At 37.8% G+C, this 23790-nt stretch overlaps 3 protein-coding genes across 7 annotated transcripts in view; 2 read left to right on the top strand and 1 right to left on the bottom strand.

The window, feature by feature from the left end:
• Positions 1-11590, top strand: part of rnf130 (ring finger protein 130) — a 44386-nt gene extending 32796 nt beyond the window's left edge. The window contains exons 7-10 of one of the 4 annotated variants that reach the window (XM_079480083.1): positions 1863-1959; positions 4514-4718; positions 7958-8051; positions 8214-8881. In XM_079480083.1, coding sequence (XP_079336209.1) covers positions 1863-1959; positions 4514-4718; positions 7958-8051; positions 8214-8229 — 412 coding nt within the window. In that variant the 3' untranslated portion in view covers positions 8230-8881. Of the gene's footprint in view, positions 1-1862; positions 1960-4513; positions 4719-7957; positions 8052-8213; positions 9134-9951 lie in introns of those variants that run through there. The other 3 variants (XM_079480082.1, XM_079480085.1, XM_079480084.1) reach the window with 3 other exon arrangements.
• A 162-nt stretch (positions 11591-11752) lies between these two features.
• Positions 11753-17029, top strand: ctso (cathepsin O). 2 transcript variants are annotated; one of them, XM_079479881.1, is made up of 8 exons: positions 11753-12055; positions 12745-12853; positions 12933-13072; positions 13370-13537; positions 13631-13752; positions 15072-15235; positions 15708-15800; positions 16181-17029. In XM_079479881.1, exons 1-8 carry the CDS (start codon positions 11882-11884, stop codon positions 16213-16215), a joined length of 1005 nt encoding a protein of 334 aa, XP_079336007.1. In that variant the 5' UTR covers positions 11753-11881; the 3' UTR covers positions 16216-17029. The 2 variants fall into 2 exon arrangements, with proteins under 2 accessions (XP_079336007.1, XP_079336008.1); XM_079479882.1 differs by having other exon boundaries at positions 11754-12055; positions 12463-12853; positions 16181-16834.
• tdo2a (tryptophan 2,3-dioxygenase a) lies at positions 16869-22244 on the bottom strand. The gene is made up of 12 exons (XM_079479880.1): positions 22059-22244; positions 21825-21927; positions 21432-21522; positions 20891-20961; positions 19896-20023; positions 19034-19223; positions 18655-18762; positions 18453-18564; positions 18302-18359; positions 17816-17895; positions 17542-17632; positions 16869-17387 (listed from the first exon to the last, which is right to left on the bottom strand). The coding sequence occupies exons 1-12, from the start codon at positions 22091-22093 to the stop codon at positions 17234-17236; spliced, it is 1221 nt and encodes a 406-aa protein (XP_079336006.1). The 5' UTR covers positions 22094-22244; the 3' UTR covers positions 16869-17233.
• Between the last annotated feature and the right edge of the window lie 1546 nt (positions 22245-23790).

The following is a 23790-nucleotide window of genomic DNA, read 5'->3' on the forward strand; positions in this document are numbered from 1 at the left end:
TCCTTTGGGTGCGACCCTCACTTTATGACCTCTCTAACCATGAGATGCATGTTATGCAACACCTTGTCTGACTGCAAAGCACATGTGAAATATTACAAAGATTAAGCCCACACGGAGCTGTAATCTGCTTCACTTTGATCTCTTTAGTAGTCTTTGTGTTGTAAGCACACTCATCATTAATTCATTTGACCCTTGTTTGTGTGTTCTCCATCAAAGCAAATAAAGCTTTGTTGAAGTTTGTTGGCACTCTCGCCTGGCTATAGGATCATAGCTTCCATTCAGTGCCCACAAATCACAGCGTGGCCGAGGCACTTATAGCATTGCATGACATCCTTAGATAACCTTTCTTAAATGCATTGCTGCAGTTGTGCTCCAAGAACTCTCCTGCCCGGTTGTGTGCGTAGTAGAACTAGAGGAGAGAGCAGGAATGTAACAGTTTTTAAAAGCAAGAAAAATAAGTTGACTGAATGACATACAGTATTATTAAGATATGTGCTCTTTTTAACGGCTAAGAACAAAAAATGTCAGGATCGACCTCTCATGTATAGACCAATTCACAAGATGTAAACATCGCGTCCGGATTCATTTTATTATTGTTAAAATCGTACATATATACAGTAGTTAAGTCTTTAAAGTATAGTGTTTGACATTTTGATTCGGTTATTCATGTTTTAATGGTTGTGTTTTGTTCAAATGTTTGTGTAGTGTTTAAAACTAAAACAGTACGTTCTTCTGGACCACCGTTGGACTAGTTTTGTTTACGTCACCCGAAGTGGTCTATACTAGTCTACATAAGTGCTTCTTGATGTAATGCCAGGGGGTGTATAAGAAAAAGCTGATATTACTGATGAAATGGCTGAATAACTAACAAATGTAATTGCATTTGGTTGTCACAAAGGCATTAATGATATTAATGAGCAAACTTTTAAGGGGCCTTAGCGTTCGAAATTCACTGCTGTCACGTTATTTACAGGTATGATTCATACAGATCTGATTTGTAATATTTCTACTAAATAAGGTCCAAAACAGAAAATCTTTCTATGTCTTTCTAAGGAGAGGTTACTCTTTTTATTCAATCCCTAAACTGATGTAAGACATCTCAAGTTGATTGTTACCGAAACTGTTACTTTAGGGCAAATTTAGAAAAACAATATTGAGTTATGCCTTTATACCTGCCACTCTTGAGTGCATTAAGCTCTTACCAATGTTACGTTTATTGAGTGTTACAGTATTGCTATCCTATCAAAACATTCCCGAAACCTTGGGTGTTGTTAAAAATCCATGTAGTGCCCACACCTTTTGCTGTGGGTCCATAATACCCTCACTTTTCACCATCTGACCGTCTCCAAATTCTCCAGAGCCACAATGGCCGCCTTGTTTCTAGCAAGAGCCACAATGGCGGGCTTGTGCAGAGAAACTCCGTTATGAAGAGGGTTTCCGCCGCTGAGAGCTCAGGGTCTTTCCTGCAGTGAACACAGCTCAGATTGTGTGGCAGCCGGATACGAGGAGGAGAAGAGACTCAAAAGCGCTCTGTGAAAGCTCATGCCACCAGCTTCTTGCTTGTAATCTGCATCGCTTACTCTGTCTCTAGTTGTAATGTGAATGTGTAATGCACTTCTTAAACCAATGTTCTCAGAGCAGTTTAAAATATTCATTGTTTCCGTGGAGAAATGAAAGGATTTTGCATAATTGAACATGGATGTTGGTTAAAAATAATTTTAGAATGCTTATGGATATTATGGTTTTAACCAAATATAGCATAATAAAGATTGTGATGTAGGTGAGGTTTATGTTAGTGTTAACAAATGAGATAATGGGTTCTTGTTTTATGAATATTAAATGTCATAATGTTCTCTCTTCAGGCACGTCTTCCATAAAATGTGTGTGGATCCATGGCTAAATGAGCACTGCACCTGCCCTATGTGTAAACTCAACATCCTTAAAGCACTGGGAGTTATGGTGAGTACATATACAGATGTGCTCAAATTGAAATAATGCTTCCTTCCTCCTGTAGAGTGATGAAATCAGAACCTTCAAGCACCTTATCAGAAGCTTTGCCCACCCCGTCTCCACCCAGAGCCGTTGAGAGAGAGGATCTGTGAACCGCCGTTGCTGTGAAAATACTGTTCCATTGCAGAGAACGGAGTCTCTGCGTCCACCCTGCCCCTACACCACACAACAGCCAATTATCAAATTTAATGCGATATTCAAGTCAGCTCCAGATATTTTTCTGTTTAACTTTTTTGTGTGTGACACAGTCTTAGCTCATTCACTTCAATACCTTTGAGGTTTACGGACGTGCTGAATTATAAGCAAATATAATGGCAGTTCATATTTAGACGAGCGGAGAACTGCGTCGCTGATAAATGAAATGTTACATTACTTGCTCAAACTGCAGGAATAGCGTCACGTTAACCAGGTCTCTCACGCATTCACCGTGAGACACAAAAACAATAGATAACTCGTCCGGCTTTATGCAGTTAACAGACGAAGCAATTGAAATGTGAAGAGGAACGAAACGTGTCCGTAACAGCTTTACGTTCGTGTCCGATCATGGTGCATCAAATATTTTTTTCCGTATTCAGTGCACTGAGCATCACAACCACTTGCAGACAGCGCATGAACGTAATGACCAATCAGAAGTTTAGATGAGTCACCGGCGTAGAAGAGTTTTGTCGGGGTACGCTCACGGAGAGCAGATACGATCAGTCTGACTCATTTATTATAATGGGAGTTTGTCTTGAACGGCCTCTCATACCTTTCATCCTTTATGAAGTTGATGACCTTTTTCATACGCTTTCTGTTTCTCTCCTGTGTAAATAACCGTTTCTTGTTTATGCTGCTAAGAGACAATGTGAAGATTTATTAATGCAAAAACTGCAATATAATCACTCAAACAATTTGTATGACATATACAAAAACCATGTTAATGGACAATCATAATTGCAATTGCAATACCCAAAGCATTTTTATGCTTTTTTTAATATCTTGCAGTGCCTGTTTTTTATATTTATAACGTGTGATCATATGCTCCTCGGACTCAAAGACGTCAGCATCAGCCTTTAAAGGACAGTTCACCAAATAATGTAATAATTTACTTTCCCTCAGATTGTTTCAAACCTGTTTAAATGTATTTGTTCTGCTAAACACAAAGACAGATATTTGGAAGAATGTCAGAAACCAAAAAGATCTCATCGCCCATTTACTGCCCTAGTATGGAAAATAAATACTATGGGAGCCATTTATCTTTTACCGGATTTACCAATTTGTAGGCTATAACTTTTACTTGTACCAGTCAATTGTTACAATAGTCAAATTTAACAGCTAAAAAACCTTGAGGAATGTGGGTGGGGCTGAGGGGCCGCTGATGAAACTTTGAACTGCTCTGCTACTAACAAATGTGATCTCACTCCAAACTTTTGTTGAAGCTTGAGAGGCCTGTGTAAACGCAATTATCCTGGCCGTTAAACTGAAATAAACCCTGACACATCATCAATGCAAATTATATACAATTTCATAATGACGGTAAAATTTGCGAGCCCTGCACATCGAAAAACGACACCAATGGGTACCCTGCGCGTTTAAAAGTGATTTTCAATCAATAAAGACTGAGGATTCTCTGGGGCGGGGCTCTCGTAAGGCTCTTGCCAGCCTGTGCGCACCAAAGTTATGATACAGTTCATGTCATGTTTAATCATTGATCGGAAAATATGCTGTTAAATTGTGATTTTTGCCAGCGATTTTATATCTGCCTTTCCCCATTCAAGTAGGTGGACTGTGGAATTGCTATGACTTTAATATCTGCCTAGGGGCATTGCAAACATGGCCGCCGGGTTGCATGACTTCCGTCAACGGACTTTGACCATCATAAACCTAGCTTTAAACGTCAAAGTTTTTAGAAGAAAATAGGAAAGAAAAACTTTTTTTTTTTGTTTTGAATCATTTACCTTGGGGAATGTCCCCAAAGGGACAGAATTAACCGATTTCTGGGAACTGTTTTGTCCCCAATGTAAATGTCATACAAAAACAACAGGCACATGAAGTCTGTGGCCAATAGGCTATGCAATTTATGAAAATGTTTTCAAAATACTATCATAGGGGCTTGTGGGGAACCGAGGCGGCATTGCTCCACAGGATTTTCCCTAGGCCATCCCCTCAAAAAATGTCCAGCTGACAATGAAAATGAAACATTTAATACTTTTTATTTTTATTATCTTTGTAATCATAGTATCCATGCAAGGAACTATGACTGTTCAAATGATGTTCATAATATCTCTTCAGGCCAACCAGCCTGGCGTTGTTGTTTCTTTATCCAGTACTGCCCTCTGCTGGTCATGAGGCCCTCTGCTGGTCATTTCACAAATAATGCTTCCCTTCTTATGCTTCTAAATTTGGTACATTTCTGATGTTAGTGAGATATTGTGTACATTTTAATTGGATAAAAAACAATTGTAACTTAAATATCATCAAATGAAATTGAATTAGTTGGATGAAGATATTCATTTATTTACAGCCGAACCTGCCCTGTGTGGACAACATGGCTTTTGACATGGAGCGGATGTCCCGCAGCCAGACGTCCAGCCAGAGATCGGCACTGATGGACCTGTCCTCTGAGACCAGCATCAGTCTGGAGCCTCTGCGGCATTCCAATTCATCACAGCTCCAATCCGACGATGAGCTTATCCCTCGAACCGGAGAGATTAACATCGCTGTTACCAGTAAGAACACAACTTCATTTAGATGTTTTTTTAAAGCTGAAGTGTGTAATTTCTGCATCACTTGTATCACCACACAGACCTGTTAAGATTTCTTAGCAGACAGTCATCATTAGGATATTTTTATATATTTGATCTGTCCTTGAAACTGGGATAGGACACAGTATTATAGGTATATATAGGAAATTAAGCACTTCATCTTTAAGTTTCTCGCCTCCCTTGGATTTGAGCTCTTTTTCTCTCTGTCCTTCATTTCCTCCGCAGCGGGGGGTAAACTTTTCTTACCTCCGTGCACTGACTGCATCACTTCACCTGTTGTTCAGGGACATCTGTGTGACGTGACTCATGCGCTCTGTCCTACTGCTGCTGAGACTCACTGATGTGAGCAGGTGTCTGTCCTAATGCATTGTGTTTTGCCCTTTACTGTCTAATGTTCTGATTCCACAAGTCACAAGTGTGTGTGTGTGTGTGTGTGTGTGTGTGTGTGTGTGTGTGTGTGTGTGTGTGTGTGTGTGTGTGTGTGTGTGTGTGTGTGTGTGTGTGTGTGTGTGTGTGTGTGTGTGTGTGTGTGTGTGTGTGTGTGTGTGTGTGTGTGTGTGTGTGTGTGTGTGTGTGTGTGTGTGTGTGTGTGTGTGTGTGTGTGTGTGGTAAGAGTTAACCCTGCTGTACATTATGGCGACCAAATAAATAGTACCCACAAAGACAGTTAGAACAGGCATTTGTGCCCTTGAGGAAAACAGCTGAATGATAAAAAAGTAATTGATGTTTATATTGTAAATATGCAGATTTTTTTATGTAACACCATGCCTACACTGTACTCTGCACGGAGCGATGTGATACGATACACAGCTTTTTCTAAAGGGATTGTTGCGCCGCATCCAGTGTGGACAAAATTGTGAATTATAATGGGTTCTAATGCGTTGTATTGTCTTTTGTTGCGTCGCATCTCACCACGTCCAGTGTAGACACGGTGTAAGGGTCAGGGTTAAATTCATCATGGAATCAAAAATGCAAATGCTTATTTTTTTTACAAAATTGCAGTGTTTATTATAAATATTATGTCCATGCAAGTCAAGTTATTTTCTTTAAGGAATAATTATTTTAAAATACATTTTCATGTGCCTTCAAAATCACTAGTCAAAAACTAGTGATTTCGCATTGGCCCTCGCCTTCCAAATGACAAGATCTCCACGGCATGACGTATGTCTTGGCCTGGGGGCAGGACTCTATTTGCTGTCCAATGGTCAGGCATCCAACTGTCAACAATCCAGAAAAATCCTGAACGTTGAAATTAAATGGCTTAAATTAAGCCCCGCCTTCGGAATTAAGACCCACCCACATTGTTCTCATACCTCACCATTCAGAAGAAAACACAATTTCAACTTCTATTTAACTCCTTGATCTAACCTTCTAAATATTTAACCAACCAACTGGGGCTGATAAAACATAAACACATGACTACACATGACTGAAATATCATGTGTGTAGGGGATTCAAAAATATCATACAATGCCCTCCACTATTATTGGCACCTTTGGTAAATATGAGCAAAGAACGCTAAATCTGCATTGTTTCTCCTTTTGCGAACAATGCAGTGGGGGGAATATCACATTATGATTAATCACCCTGGTCACAATTATTGGCACCCTTAGAAATTCTAAAATATAAAAAGTATATTCCCATTGATATTTACATTTTCTTAGCATCCCAAGGTGACTAGACATGATGTTGTCCAGTCATGACTTCTTGTTTGAACAGGAGAAGAAATATTAGTAACACAAAGCCCAAACCCCGGATGTGCAATATAGCTCTGTTGAATAAACAAAATGCTAAATGGCTTTAAGGAAATAGTTAAAACAATAAAAAATCAGGGCAATTATTAAGAAGTTTTAATGGACTTGAGATGTTGAAAATCTTCTTGAAACAGGATGTGTGTCTATGTTGTCTCAATGCACATCGAGGAGAAGAATTTTTGTGGCCAAAGACTCTTCAAAAAGCACAGATGGAGAATTGCAGTCATCAGTTGAAATTTGGGATCAGTAGGCATTTCAGATAAATAAAAACTGCACCTCCATCACCACAAGTGGTTTGGGACACTGAAACAAATTGTCTGCTCTCATGCAAAAACAATCTCCACCGTATTAATCTGCCATACTGGAATTTCAACCAGGACTGGGGTCTATGGCCATATGAAATGAAAAAGAGTTTTTTTGGCACCAATAACACAAGATTGGTTTAGGGCACACGGGGATAAAAATGCCCCTTTTGTCCACAGTTAAATGTCGCCAGATCTTTATTGTTGTGAACCTACTTTTACAGCCTTCTTTTCTCATGTTTACCAAGGGTGCCAATAATAGTGGAGGGCACTGTATTTCCATTCAAATGAGGTTTTGTGCAATTAAGATGACCGGAAATAATCAAAATTGTCTTTGCAACTGATGTTTTTATTCATGCTACGAATAGAGAATATTGATATGTGTACTATGTTTACTTGAGTGTGTTATTTAATAATTTCCTGAAATAATTCAGTCCATTGCTTCTACATGTTTTTTTAATTGTTTGCTTTTTTGATACCATCATATATGTATGCACAGTCTCTTAATAAGTATGTTAAAAGTGATAACCTTCTGTTGTAGACACGTATGCATTTGTATGTTTATAATATCGAACTTTTGTTTTAATACTATGTTCTTAATATTATGCCCAACATTTATAACCCGTCTTCAGGGCCAGAGTTTATACTGCAGTGATTATGTCACCACCAATGCAGCTGTATCAAGCTGCATAAATAGCTCTGCACTTTTTTTTAAAGGGTCATTTCCAAATTTCTGTGATAGATTGTTGTCTAATTCAACCTAAATAATGTTGTAAATATCCCAATACCGGTACTAATATGTATAAAAAGAAATGTTAAGTACTCAGCTGCTACTTTATCTTGTTCAGTGAGTAGATGTAAGATGCAAGATTGCTGCTGCTTTTTAAACTTCTTGCTAAACCAGCACTACATGGCGTGTGCTCTGACTGTGCTTCATTCGGTTGAGCTTTCACGTCTTGTTTGTGCTGTCTGGATCATCGCTCTCTGGTGGTTTCCTCTCCTGTTATATGGATAAGAGACACGTTCCTGTTTCTTCACGCCTTCACCTGTCTCCAGTTTCCTCTTCTCTTCGGCTTTCTGTCTCGCGATCATACCCTGGCCCCGCCCACTCCAGAAAATGACCCCTCCCCTTTTACTCTGTTAACAGAAGAGTGGTTTATTGTTGCCAGCTTCGCCGTCCTCTCTGCTCTCACACTTTGTTACATGATCATCAGAGCCACCACAAGCACCCCCACCTATGAGTGAGTATTTCGTTTAAAAAACTATGTCAAGTCTACATACAGTATTACAGCATCGTCCAACCACAGTTACTTTAGTATATTTTAAATGCAAGAAGTAAATAAATACGATTTGTAATTTATTCTATAATGACTATGTGGTTTATTATGTCTTATGTTTTACAGAGTGATGTTGGAATGAAGATGTTTCCTGGATTTGCACATCCTCAATTGTGCTAATTGCTCTTCAAGCTCATTTAGACATTTATTGGTAGTGTTAGTAGTCATATTTATGTTTGTAGACTTGAGCCGGCTCATAGCTTTTCACTGGATGACATTGCCAATAAGCCTCTACTGTTGTTTGATCCAATTGCTGTATTTAATGAGCACATTTTTATTTGTTTTCTTCTGCTTAAATGCATAAAGTGTCTTACATAAACATTAAACAGATGAGATGTACTTGTATTTTTCATTCTAATGTGAATTAGATGTTAGAATTAGAAATGTGTCAAAACACATTGTGTATTAAAGGTGCTTTATGCAAAGTGTTTGTTGTGCTGAAATGTACGTTTGTTGAATGGATTCTTCTGTCATCCTCAAGCTGCAGTGATGATGCTGGCAAGTCCAGACAGAAAAGATGTCTTTTTGTTTCCTTTTTCCCTTCCCTTGATGTTTGAGAGTATTCAGCTAAATTAATGCAGATATGTTTTAATGTGTAGACTCTTCTTGGTAGCTGAAAATACAGCCAGATTAACCAGAATGGTAAAAATGAACATTGGTCGGAATGTACAGGGTGATGTGCAGTGGCATAATAAGCACAAAGGTCACAGATTAAATGTCTCTTTTTAGTTCACAAACTGTCTGGCTTGACTTTAGAGGAAGTTAAGCTTTTACTATAGACTGTTTCAAAGCAACAACATAAAAAGGTTACTGCGCATGTTTCCTTTTGTGTTAAAAAGTTTATCTAGCTAGTATTATTTTGGATAGCCACTAGAAGAACAGTAAGTTGGCTAAACTTAAATGTGACCCATTCAACAAATTATTGAATACAATAATATACAAAAAAGTTCAATCAATTGTTTATTTAATAAAATGATTATACAATCAAATAATAATATAAATTATATTAATTCTTCGGGCCAGGTGCCTGCATCCGATGAAACCGTCTGTACAGTAGTTGTGCTGTCAGCGATGTATACAATTTTGGGAATATTTTGCGTTTTCTATAGGTGCAGGATCCTTTTCCATCTTACTGCTTAAGTTTCATATAAACAGTTACTTATATCAGGCCAGCAGCCCTCAAAACAGCACACAACTAGAGGGCAGATTCTGTTCAAAGTTTGCATGGACCGAGAAATTATATCACTATGGACACTATAATGGGTCAAAGCAACTGTGATGGTTGTTCATGTGGACATTGCTGCATTACGGTGTATGGTAAAATACTGTACATTATAACCCCTATCTTTATGTGTACTGATCTTTAAAATGTACCACACCACTTAAGGTATCTGTGGATGAAGCCAAGTAAATTGATATGGGTTTTGATGTTTTTGGTTCAGATTTTTCTGTTTTTTGTTGTTGTTTTTTTTAATAATACAATGTATTATCTGCTTTCATAATATGCAGTTGTGTGAACTCACACTGGCACTTACACACATTTTTCATAACAGTACGGAACTTCTTGCATACATAAAACAATGTACAATTACATTGTATAGCCTACTTTACATGTGTACACAATACAAGTGTTGTGTATTGGTCTGATGGTACAAGAGAGAAACTGATTTTGAACCAGAACTTGTGTATTAGAGATAGACAAATCTTTCAAATCTACAGGAGCAGAAACCTCAAGTTTATCTTGTGTAATAATAAAGAGCACCATCACAAATTGCCTTCTAACCCAATCCTTAATTTTTTCCAGGTGGTCATTTCTTCAGCCGGAATTCCATGTCTCCGCGCAGTGTGGTCTGTGAGATGGAGCTTCCAGACATCCAGGCATCGCTGGACATGTATGATGACAACAAATCATGAGGACACGCACTCCTCCACATCAACCCCATTCCTCCGTCATGTGATCCTGAACCCCAGCCGTAGGGGAAATTGACCTTACGAGTGTAAAATGGAGTATTGACAGTGACCACACTGACTGTGGCGATAAACTCTACCGCTGTAGAACGATCCTTGTAGCGATCAGCCACGTCAAGCAAATGTGACTGGACAGCTGTTGCACACGTCAACGCCGCCATATGCCTCCTAACACTTTTCAACTTTAGTTTATCCTCATTCTTTGAAACTTCTTGAAAGACTATTTCAAAAGACATCTTTACACATGGCTGTGGAAAGTACATCTCCATTTCTCTGTTAGCTTCAAACATCGTCTGAAGTGGTCTTATGTATACTTTGCCAATCTGATTTGTTTTTACGTTCCAGTGCTTATTATTGTGCTAGGTGGGAAAACTCTCACAGTGGTTGAAGAAAGGAACTGAGCCATTTTAGGACAGTTGTCTGCTTTGTATCTCCTGCTTTTGTAGCTGCAAACGAACTCGTCCATCACGCTTAAATATGCAGCTTTACATTTAGTGCTGGCCAGTTCCCACTCAAGCACCTCGACAGATCAGCGTTACTTCCTCATAGAAATATACAGTATTTCTCTGTACATAGAATGAAAATGTTTGAAACGTATTTAAAGAAAACCTTATGGAATACCTGCAGCGAAAACTAATCAGTTCCAAACAAGGGGACCTAAAAAATATATATGGATATATACAGTATTTGCATATAATAATTCATATATCTCTCAAGTGGCCTCTTAGCACAATTTGTCTTTCCTGAATCTTGTCTGTGCACAAGTCCGTGTCTTGTCTTTTCTTGTTTTTCTATCTGATTTTGGGGATGATGCCATCCACGTGTGACCATGGTGAGCTGCACTCACGCCGAATCTCAGAGCTGGAGTGCTGATTCTGAACCAGTTATGTTTTTTTGCCATAAAAGTTACAATCAGGACAGGGCAGGATAACCTGATCCTGGGTCAGAACCTATACTTTGAGTCACTTAGTGAGTAAAGGGTCTGCTTTATGTGGGTCATGGGCTACCTATGTTGCATACTGCCTCAGCATTAAACTTGTCATAATTGCCTATTTTGCTTTTTTCCTTGTGTGAAGTGTTAAACTTCAAACTGGATGGATGGATTTAAAGCAATAATCCTTGACAAATATGTCTAGAGTGGTGACATAAAGTTAAATAACAAATGGGTTCATGAAGTTGTTGCACAGAAAGTACATGTTTTAATATCCTGGTTACACAGTGCTTACCGTAGGCCTATGTTATAACAGGAGCATTGTCCTTTAGCTTTTCGGCTTAAAGGGATAGTTTGGCCCAAACAAAAAAATCTGGCATCTTTTATTCACCCTGATGTCACTCAAACCTGTATGACTATCGGAAGATATTTAGAGGAATGTTTCAGTGGTTTTGTGTCCAGGCTAAATGATGACAGATTTTCGTTTTTGGGTGAACTGTCGCTTTTATTAATAAAATACATTTGCATTCGAATGAGATGACATAATTCATGAAAATTGTCATTTTTAAAAAGATCGATATATGACGACGAATTACAGTTTGCGAGAGCTGCTCGAAAGCGTAACTCTCGCGTTACTCCGATGTCATACCTCGATACGTCTGCGCAGCGTTGCACTTTATGTTTTGCAAAGCTATAATTCGCCGCTAGAGGGAGACAGAGCGCGCGGCTGCAGAAACACACCGCTGATCCGGGTGCAAACAATCCATCGCCGAAATGAAAGTTTTGAAAGCAAATAGGACGTTTCACTGAACTGTTACTTATTGACACGTGTTTAATGGCTTTTACGCAAACACTTGTTTGTTTGGTCGTTTACTATCAGCTGCTGAAAGGATCCAACAGTGTCGAGACAACTGAGCAACATCATACGGAAGGATTTAAAGCTTTTCAACAACTGTACGACAGAAGCTATGATGACAATGAGTTCCACGAGAGCTCGATACATTTCAAGGTATGTTTGATGTACAAAATATGAATCTCGTAGTGTCCGTCATGTTTAATAGACTAGATCAGGAAATCAGGTTGAGCTCAGATTTTGGCACTTTTTTTGGGGCATCATAAGGATCAATATAGCACAACAAATGCGCAGACGATTGAAACGCAAGCTTGGTCTGGACAAGTTAAGATATTTGAAACAGAATAACTGCTGAACAGTAGGCTGCACATTTTAATGGTAAATACAATTTTACTATGAATGTTTACCATTGAAACCATTACAGAATGCCTTTTATGTAGTGTGTTTTGGGTCTTGTTCCAATACGTTTTAATGCTGTTCCCATTTCATTCAATTCAATTGTATTTATGTAGCGACAAAAACAAATCACAAACGTTTGCTCATCTTTGCTCTTGCTTTTCCAGATTGCCCACAGAAACCAGTGTCTCCATTTGATATAAATCAATACAATTCCCATTATAACCATTCAATACATTAGAATTTTGGTGATGCCTTACTGACCAAGTGTGTGCAAGCACACTACGAATTTGTTGTGTTTTATTATTAGCTCTTGGTACTTAAAAACATATACACATGACGTGAGAACAATAAGTAAAAAAGAGGTAGAACTAAGGAAACTAACGTCATAAGACGTTTCCTCAATTGATAAACATCTCAATTCCAGGTTTCATTTTGTTCTAATGCAGAATTCACTTGAGAGACACAAGGTTTTGAACTCGGCGCTGAAGAAATCAAAGCAGTCTGCCAGGTATGGAATCAACCAGTTCTCTGATTTATCTCCAAAACAGTTTAAAGGTGAGTGTGTTCAAAGTCACAGATGCACACTTACAGATGTTTCCTTTAGTGAACAACTGACTTCTCTTTTGTTTCTCAGATCGCTACCTCACGGTCCAGGCTGATGCTGTTCCAAAGTTTGACCCCACTAGGCCCAACATCTGTGTTAAGACGAGTTATCCAGTGAGGTTCGATTGGAGGGAGCATGGAGTTGTCGGACCCGTTCAAAACCAGAAGGCGGTAGGTTGGAGATATTAAATAAGAAAGCATGTCAGATTTTTTAAAACATCCAGATGAAAGAGGGCTATGGATTGTATTCCTTCAGGCCTGTACACGGGGAAATTGAGTTGAACCTTTTGACATCCATTTTCAGTCTCTGCACTTTTCATGTCATCCTTGCAAGTGTAAAGAAAGTACAGAGATTTTTTCGCATGTATATATTTTCTTGCACCCATTCAAAGGATATGGCTTTGTTATTATACAGTAAGTAATAATCAAGTGTGCTTGTGTTACAAAGTTTTCTTCTCGTTCTTGTAGTGTGGAGGTTGCTGGGCCTTTAGTGTGGTGGGGGCTATTGAATCCGTATCTGCTAAACATGCTGGAAAACTACAGGAGCTCAGTGTACAGCAAATTATTGACTGTTCTTACAGTAACCATGGATGCAATGGTGGATCTCCTGTTGAAGCTCTCCACTGGCTCATGAAGGTCTGAAATTTCTTCATTTCCTTAGAAAATTATCAGCACATTTTGTGATGTCATACGCTGAATAAGTAATAACTTGTTTCAATTTCATTTTAGACCAAACTAAAGTTAGTAAACCAGGTGGAGTATCCTTTCAAAGCTGTCGCTGGGATATGTCAATACTTTTCTCTGTCTCACAATGGAGTCGTACTTGCGAATTATTCAGCTTATGACTTCTGGTAAGTATAATGTGCAGATTGCATGACCTTTAAATCAACATCCAGCATTACGTATATATACACTGACATTACATTTACATTAATGCATTTGCTAAAGGCTTTTAGCGCTTGTTTGGTGACTTTCAGTGTGTTCAGGGTATGAATTATCGTTTGTGTTTTCTCTGTGAATCGAACACTGTGACCTTTGCGCTGCAAATTCAATGTTTTACCAGTTAAGCTGTTGGAACACTTAGTTGATTTAGTTGAATTCTATGTACTAACTATGATTCTAAGAGGTTGAAATTCAGCCGAGATGTGTGCCAAAGTTTTATTTTCAGTTATTTGTGCATGTCAATGTTTGCTGCTCAGGGTCAGGTACAGGAGGCCCATTTTCAATGGATGTTCAAGTTCACATACCTCAGATAATGTTACCATATAAAGCACTTTTGCATTTGGGTGACTTGTCTTAAATGTGCCAGATGTCATTCTGTGATTTACCCTGTGTCTCGATCAGCTCCCTTGCTCCCGAGATCGTGATCATGTATATCATGTATACGGGTCCAGGCACTGGTAAGGACCCTGGCTCCCTTCGCTTTGGGATAGGGTTCACTTTTTTAAGTGAACTGCTTAGGCGTGTTGTGATGCATCACAGATGGTATTAATCAACAACCACCAAAACCGTTTTTGTGTTGCATTGTGGTAATTATAGGGATTTTGCGAATGTGACAACCCTTAAAAAGGCTGTCTCCCTGGACAGTGCCCAGATTGAAACACAGGGTATAACATTTTGAGATTCACCCATAGATTGGGATAAAAAGAAATGGGCGACGTGTCTCCACTTCAATGAAGTTAGTCTGAGCAGTAAGTGACAGTTCACCCAAATATGAAAATTCTGTCATCAATTACTAATTCTCACATCATTTTAAACATGTATGACTTTCTTCCTTCCGCAGAACACTAAAGAAGATATTTGAAGAACGTTGGTAACCAAGCATTCACTTCTATTGTATGAACACAAAAGCAATGCATGGGTGCCGGTAACCAACATTATTCAAAATATCTTCTTTTGTGACAGTAAATGATGGCAGAATTTTGGGGTGAACTATCACTTTAAGGTGGATTTGCAGTATTTGGGTCATACCCACACAAATCCTGTTATCACACAACAACATATCAGTGTGATAAGAACCAAAATAACAGAAACTCAGAAATAAAGTAATTTGTTGTATTCGCGTTGTGCCTAGTTTGGACACAATGTAACTGCAAACCCACATTTAATGTTGTGTTTAATAATATCTGAAATAGTTGCATAGTATAATGAGATTGATATTGTGTTCTAGTGGACAGGAAGAGATGATGATAAGTATACTGGTGGAGACGGGACCTCTTGTTGTCATTGTGGATGCCATCAGCTGGCAGGATTATCTGGGTGGCATCATTCAACACCACTGCTCCAGTCATAATGCCAACCATGCTGTACTGATCACTGGCTATGATACCACAGGTATACACACACAGACACGGACTGTTGCTTGTGCTACAGAGCATAAAGGTTCAGAACGCTGGCCTTCACGCATGTCATACTGTCAAGGACGCTGAATTAAACAGACACTGGCAAACACGGGCTTTATGCCAACATCATTTTGAATGAGGAGAGAAATTACTGTTCAGTGTCACACCACAAGCTTCAATGAACTTTTAAACTATGAATCATTCGTTCTTCAGTGTTTTCAGTAGCTTTCAGAGAGCACTTTTTATTGAATTTGAAGTAAAAGACAACATTCTTTAATTACATACAGTACAATTTTATGTTTATACCATATGTATAGTATTAGTACATACTAAAGAAAGAAACCAAAATCACAGTAGGTTTGATATTTATTATCAGGGTTCCTTATTGCATTTGTTACACATTTTCCACTAAATGTCTTTTACTACTTCAGTTGTAATTTCTGAAATATCTTATATTTACTTAGGAGATGTGCCATATTGGATAGTACGCAATTCATGGGGAACCTCATGGGGTGATAATGGCTATGTTTACATAAAAATAGGAGGCAACATGTGTGGTAAGTTTCTCTAGAGATGTTATGCTTTTTGATGTTGACTTTTAAACCATAAACATAATGCAGTCTGCTACAGCGAGAGAAAATGTGAGACAATCGTGTGTGTTCATAAATATTCATGGGACTTTTCTGTGTTGACAAACGATGGGCCAACAATAATTTCACTGATGTAAAGATAAAAAAAGAAATGTCAGCCAGTTTGTTCATGTTTGATTCATATCAAATTCTCCGGAAATCATGTCGCGTGATTGTTTTGAGATAGCGATCGTAAACGTTTGTTAGTTTTTACAGCGTCAGATGACATTTCATTCAGTAATTAAAGTTACACAGTGATCACGCAGTCACCTATTATGTGCTTTTTATCCCCTTGTTATCTTTTCTAGGCATCGCGGAAAGTGTTGCTGCTGTTTTTGTATGAATAGGTTAAACATCTTCATATTTGAGGGATCAGCAAGTCACGGATCAACATTATTTAAATATCAGCCTGAGGACAAGAACCTTACTCGGGTCTCAAATGCAGCTGGTAAACGTTCTCATGTGGATTTTGGCCAACAAATCCTGTTGCTTCTTGGATTCAAAGCAAATGATACCTTCGAATTCACAATATTTCTAATCCTGTAAAACACTGTAGCCCAAAATCATCTCTCAGGCAGGGCCCATTTTAGTTAGGAAACACAAAACAGATTTTTAACCAAACACGTTGTGCATTGAACATGTGTTTATTTGCAACATAATGATGTTACAGTGCTATATGACTCACGGTACACTCATCAAAGATAATGTGACAAGATAAACAAAAGATGTTTTTCGAAAATGTTTAAATGCTTTTTGAGCCCTTTGCATTATTGTGAATTTTAATGAAAGTTTAGCTACACATTTTATTGCTATATATAATTGATCTGCTGTCCTACATTTTGTGTCACTACACAGACGTTGTACTTTTTACTAGTTTTTATATTTGGGTACATTTTAGGAACACACTGACGTGTTTTTCAAAGGTCAATAAACTTTTATATCCAAGAATACATTTTCACAGGAAACAGATTCAGATTTTTTCAAATAAACCACAAATAATTTGTATTATCTTTATTTACAAAATAATCTGAGGACCTCAAATAAACAATATTTGATAAATTGCATTATATTGACTGTATATACAAGTTGATCAACAGCATGACTAATGTACTTTAGACATTTAGATGACATGCTTGTATTGACATTAGTTATACGACTAAAGCATCCGCATAGCTTTTACAACTCTACCATTACAACGATGTTATACTTAAACACGATGTGATAGAAATGTGACTCGTTATACAATATTTGGAGGTGACACACGCCAGACTCAACCCTGTGTCCCCATAGGACTCCAGCTCTTCTGAATGGTGAATAACACACTTGCTGCTATGCCATGACTCCGATCCCTCCTGCTTTGTCTAGTCTGAGTCATCACTGCTGCAGTAAGAGCTATCACAGCACTCGGCAGTGTACAGAAAACTGTGCTCAGTCGGGTTCATCTTGGGGACCCACTCTCTCGGAACCAGGAAGTCGGCCAGGTTAAACAGATCCACAAACACCTTGTAGCGATCACTGGCAAAACATAATTGTCATTAACGTAGCTTGTCACATATTTTGTTTTTACAAGATGGTTTGTATGATGCTGTAAATTTCATTTTCATTGTGTTTGAAACTGATCATTCTAATGACTCAGCTGAAGACTGGATTTGTCCCAGATGTGACTCACCTGACAGTGGAGCGCAGGTATTGGTAGCCGGAAGAGCCCCCTGTTCCAGCTTTGCTGCCAATCATTCTGTGCACCATACACACGTGGTTGTCTAAGGGAGAATTTGGGGATAAATTGTTCAGTAAGCGAGAGGGTTTTTTTAATACCCGTGAGAAAAAACATGGGATGAAACAATGTGCAACAGAAAATTCTCTCCTGTGTTATGAGTATTGACAAGCGATTTCAAAGAAATAGCAAGTTTTCATAGCTATAAGTTTTCATTGGCACCACGTACATCTCCATTTGGTCATGAGGGTATCGATGTCCATCAGAGACGTCAGGAGCTGGAAAGGAACCTGAAATCGAGGCTCTTCCCTGAAGAACAAAGACAAGAAGTTGAGTTCAGTTATCTTTATTAAAGGGATTGCTCACGCAAAAATGTCAATTCTTTCTAGTTAAGTTGTTTCAAGTCTATAAAAAATATTTTTTTGATTAACACAAAGATATTTGGAAGAATGCTTGTAAGTTCTTAGCCACTATTGACTACACAAAGTAGTCAAATGTGCCACAGAACTGTTTGCTTTCCAACATTCTTCAACATATCATCTTTTGTGTTCAACAGAACACATACATTTATAAAGCAGATGTTCCAGCTATGGTGGCCAAGAACTGTTTGGTTACAAGCATTCTTCCAAATATATTTTTCTGTGTTCATCACAACAAGGAAATGTATACAGATTTGGAACTTTAAGGTCCAATTGTGTTTACAAATTGCATTTACCTGTAAAAATAGATCATCAATGCTCCTTTTAAAGCTTTATAGGACAGCCTCCTTTGACCTGTACAAAGAAAGACATATTTCACCGGTTACCTTTCAAGTAACACTAAAGACTTTTCACTTGGTTTTTAATTTCTCAGGAGGGTTTTCTCACCTGTGCTTAGTAAATGATCATGTCTCTTATCATCAAAGAGAGATAAGAAAACGTCTCTGTGCTTAATGAACTCTGCCATCATCTCTTCTTTCGTCTCCGACTCAGTTTCTTGCTATTAAAACGCAGCATAAATTGTCAGGCGTGCTTTTCATTCACTTTGAACAGAGAACGCTGTGAAATTGTCAAGGGATCTTTCACAAACCTCGATTTTTTCTTTTTCTCCATCGAGTCCCTTGAAAATATTGGTTTGCAATTTCCCCCAGAAATTAAAGCCGCCTTCCTCCAAGCCGGGAGTTCTCTCCAGCCATTGCTGAGAAACATTGATTGCTTATGAGAAATGTTAATCAGCAATTTAATTTCACATTACTGTCTACAAAATGAATCCCGACTTCATAGAAAACTTGGCCGTGCACCATTTTACTTTATGAATACCAATCACCTGCAAAGAAGTCCAGTAAGTTACAGCTGTTGACTTTCTTATTTGCATTATATTACTGTGATATTCATGACTGGACTGTTAACATTTCATCTCAGTGCTGGTTGTTGTTGTTGTAATGTCATTTCCCTCTGGTGTTGTGTACCTCGACTAACTGAAGCAGAGTGAGTTCTTGCTGCTCTGAGCGGAGGAGCAGCTCGCTCTCCTGACCACGGAAATTGTCTCTGTAATGTCTTCGGTTGTAGGGAACCCTCTGGTTGTGTGGGACCCCAATCTTGTTTTCCAAAAGTCGAAACTGTAGACTCTGGAAACCCGAGGCTGGCGAGAGATATTCCCTGAACACAGACACACACAGATCAATTGAGCTAAATGCAATTATGTTAAACACAGCCATTGATTTTGATTTAACAAATTAGTATCATCAAACTCCTATTTACTCCTAGTTACGTATAGCTCCTCTCCAGAGTGTCAGTGGCCAATGCACTAACATCCAATAGCCTATAGGCTAAAATACACTAAAAGACTTTTGCTCAGATGTTGCCCAGATTCTCTGTCATGTGGCAGAAAGTCAGCCAACATGCAGATCTGATCAGTTAGTGTGTTTCTATCTGAAACTTTCAAAAGGTCCGCAAGTGTGTGATGTCTAGTTTTAAAGCAATCGGTTCTGATTTTAACAGTCTTGTAGTGTATTACAGCCATATCTGTTTTTTCCATGAAATTCTGTTATGTGGAAATGTTCAGGAATTGTTTTTTTTTTTGCTGTAAGAAAGAAACATTTATCTAGCTATGACAATGATATAGCAGCTGATGTCTTCTGAAACCTTCATTTTTTCTTAGGCAATGTTTTTTATTTTATTATTAGTCATCTTTTTTGTTTGTTACTGGGTTTTGCCAATATATCTAAGTGCTTGTCAACATTGACACTCATTAAAAAAGTGCAGTGCTTTTCCACTTGGACATACAAGGTTTCAGAAAGACATCAACCATTTGCAAGAAATACATCTTACCTGAAGTCAAAAAAGTCTAAAGCAGTCATAGTTTCCAAAACAGCAAACTGATCAAGCAATAGTCTGAATATCATCACAATCCTGTTAATTCGAGTGTTGACTTTGAGCATGTTCCTCTCATCACGAACCTGAGAAAATGTGCACATATTTGTGTGTGTATTGTAAAATACATGATAGTTAACTTGTGGACTGAAGGTGGCAGCCTCATGCTGTACTGCATATCTTCAAAATGTAGCACATAAACAATATGAAGGTCATGTCTGTTCATCTTCATTATAAAAAAAGAATACAATGAGTGATTTTCTAACATGAAACCTTTGACAGATATCCTAAAATCCGTATACATCCCAGTATTACATTGGTGACATAACATTTTCTGCTTTTCAGCATCACCTAAAGTTTTGAGCTTAGATTGTGTAGAGTCAGTTTTAATAGACTGTTTGCGGAAAGATCGCGTTCTTTTAAACCTCGATTGTGATTCACCTCGATACAGTGTGTATTTGGATAATGATATTAAACACATTGTAAAAATGTTGTATTGTGACAAAAGTAAACTCTCAAAGGTTTGATGCTTGAATTCATTCATCTTAGATAACATTCATATTTTAAATTACATTTGTTTGGATATTTGGTTAGAAGTAAAGTCAAATAATCAAGTTTATACAATGAGAAAACATTTGAGACAAAGTATAATTTGAGATCTTTTTCCTTTATTTGGTTCAAAGACACTTTTTGCTTTGGCTATGTAATGGATAATATTTTCAAAGTAATAATTTTAAGTTGATATAAAGTAAAGTAATTATTTGAAACAAGTTGACGCAGATTTTTTTACTCTGATCCGATGAAAAACTGTTGTTCAGTGTATCTTTTAAAGTAAACAAGTTTGAAGGGTAAAAAATGTGATTCAAATCACTGCAGCTGTTTGTGACTGAGAGTAAATATTAAGACCCACAACTAATCTGAACGATTGTCTTGTAGATGCTAAATTAACTCACATGTCCACTTATAAAGATTTCTCTCACTGAGTCCAGCTCCCAAAGAACCTGTTTAAACCATAGTTCATAGGCTGCAATATAAAGAAAGAGTTAATTATTTCTTTAGGTTAAATACTGTACATGTGTGTTGAGTTGTTACACTTGTAAATGTGAAAGGTCACTGAACTCTTAAACCATATATGTATGAAGTTCAGAAGAATATTATACCCAAATTTATTTATGCCACAAAATTGACTCCGGAATGAAATATTGTGTATTTAATCTTTGGTCAAAGTAGCTTTATATTAAATTACATTTTAATCATTTATTTATGTCTATTCAAGTACTGCAGTAATGTATGCTTGATAGTTTATAGCTGCTAAATTGATACTTAGCAGAAGTTTTTGACACAGTCTTGTCTTTTTTACTTGCAGATAAACTTGTCAACATTATAAATAGGAGTGGAAGTATTTTGCCTGCTGTTTTGGGAGCGTTCACTGGGGGTAAAGCTAAGGCTAAAGCTGATTTGCCCAAAGGCTGTTTAGTGTGTTGTGTGACTCACCTTGATGTGTGACAATGAACAGATGTTCATCATGGATCTTGTTTCCCTTCAGCTCACTTTGAAGCACCTGAGATGTCACTATTTTATCCAGCTGGGAACAAGGAGAGGAAAGAGAGGAAACCTTGAATAAATAAGCTCAAGGCATCAACTTTAAATAAAACCAACAAAACAACTAGTTCATTATTTGTGCCGGAATTCGAACATGGTCCTGAATCCTAAAACTCAGTTTGCAAGTTTGAAACGAATAATTGCATGGGGTTTTAGGACATACAGCCATTTCATTTAGTCCCAGAATTGCTCATCAATTATTGGTGATGTAATGATAGAAAAAGCTATTAAGTATCAGATTTAATGATTTGGTCAATCTAAAATAACAATTAATGTGCAGTTTACCTGCAGGTAGTCTCCATAGAGAATTCCTCCTTTGCTGGCTTTGTTAACTCCAGTTTGAGAATCATTATTCTCATCTTCTGTCAGATGCTGTTTACTGCTTGGCCTGTAATTTCATCAATAATTTATCTTTTCAAGAATGACACATTCGAATGAAGTAAATCTCTACATTTTAGATAGAAATGTGCCCTAAAAATTAGGGATAAAATACTCAAATGTTAAACAAATTGTACATACAAAAGTTTTGCTTGAAAATACGGACATCCACTCATGGCTAAAATGTTAATATGTTGCACGCAGAATGGTTTTCTGCCACTTCCAACAGTTTTCAAGAATTTCTGCTCCTTTTATAACACTTTCTCACATGATGATTGTCCAATCACCTTTAGATCCGTCCCACCTCCCTTCTGGACACTCATGTTTAACGGTGGATGAACCCTGTTACCGGTGGACTCGCTGTACTTTGTCTTTTTCTTATCTTATTTGAAATCCTCAAAACAATGTGTACACGGGACAAATTGGATTTAACACAGAACTTTGACTTTATAGTGACATGAGTTGGGGGTTGTACATAAAACATATTGAAGTCAATATACAGCAAACTCAAGATTTTAGCCAGAATTTGTCTGTAAGTAGCTCACCTTCAAAATGAAAATACTGTCATAATTTACTAAAACATGTAGATTTTCAAACCTGTCATTTCAAACCTGCATGACTTTCTTCTTCAGAACACAAAAGAAAATATTTAGAAAACAGAACAGCACAGCTCAAATCCTAAATTCAAATCGGTGACTTTACCTGGCGTTTCTTATAATGTGGTCTTGCTTTGAAAGTTATTTGGAAGAATGCTTCTATCCAGAAAGTTCTTGGCCACCATGGACTACCATAGTGGGAAACATTTCTTTATAAATGTCTTTTTTCTGTTAAACACAAAAGAAGATATTTTGAAGAATGTAGAAAAGCAAACAGTTCTGGGGCACTTTTGACAACCATTGTCATTGGTAGTCAATGGTGGCCAAGAACTGTTTGGTTACACGCATTCATCCAAATATCTTTGTGTTCAATCAATCAAAGAAATATATACAGATTTGGAACAACTAGGGCGAGTAAATGGTGCCAGAATGTTTATTTAATGTTAATTGTCTCATTCCACCGTGTGTTTTCTACGCTACTCTAGTGTTATGGTTGGGATTAAGGTAAAAAGGTATGATGCTGCATAGGGGGAACAATATTGTGAAAAAAAGACAATCAGAGCACATTGTATAATTTGAATCATGTCCATTCACATTGACATTAACTTTCATCTGCATTTATCTAGTAATAAATTGGCCAAAGTAATAGACAACTTCAAGTGTTTCAAATGCTTTTGTGTTTGGTACATGCATGCTTCAGGAACACACTCTGTTTGTCTTGACAGATTCTGATGAATTGTGGGTAACAGGTGAACTCTGGCTAGCCTGAACAGATTGTGAAAGGTTAAAGGTTTGGTGATGGTTGTCTGGGGATTTGATTTGCGTGTGGTAGTAAGACAGTTCGCTCGTCTTCATGTGTTGGCGTATCTCGTGCCCTTGTAAATGCACTGCTAGGGCACGATATTGAATGAGCCGGCGACAGGCAGCAGTGTCGTTGTTTTCATACCATATAAGACGAGGTGGCTAATCCATCAAATCTGCCAACCCGGGACATAAGGAAAACAAAAACAAGGCTGTCGGTGACGACACAACACAGGATCCAGTGACCTTCATGAAGAAGTTTTATTATTGGCAGGAGTGTAAGTTTATAATCTGGAAAGAAAAAGAAAACTAGAGCACTTTGGTAAAACTGAGGCACTTGAAACTCAATCATAACTCAATTCTAAGAGGAAAGGAAGTTGATTGTGAATGAATGTGTGTTTGAGGGCATTGTTAATCAGATGCTGGAGCAGAACAGCATGGTGCATTGTGGATTAAACCAGAAAACAGAGAGCATG

This window comes from Barbatula barbatula (assembly GCF_947034865.1).
Source record: "Barbatula barbatula genome assembly, chromosome: 18".
NCBI lineage: Eukaryota > Metazoa > Chordata > Actinopteri > Cypriniformes > Nemacheilidae > Barbatula > Barbatula barbatula.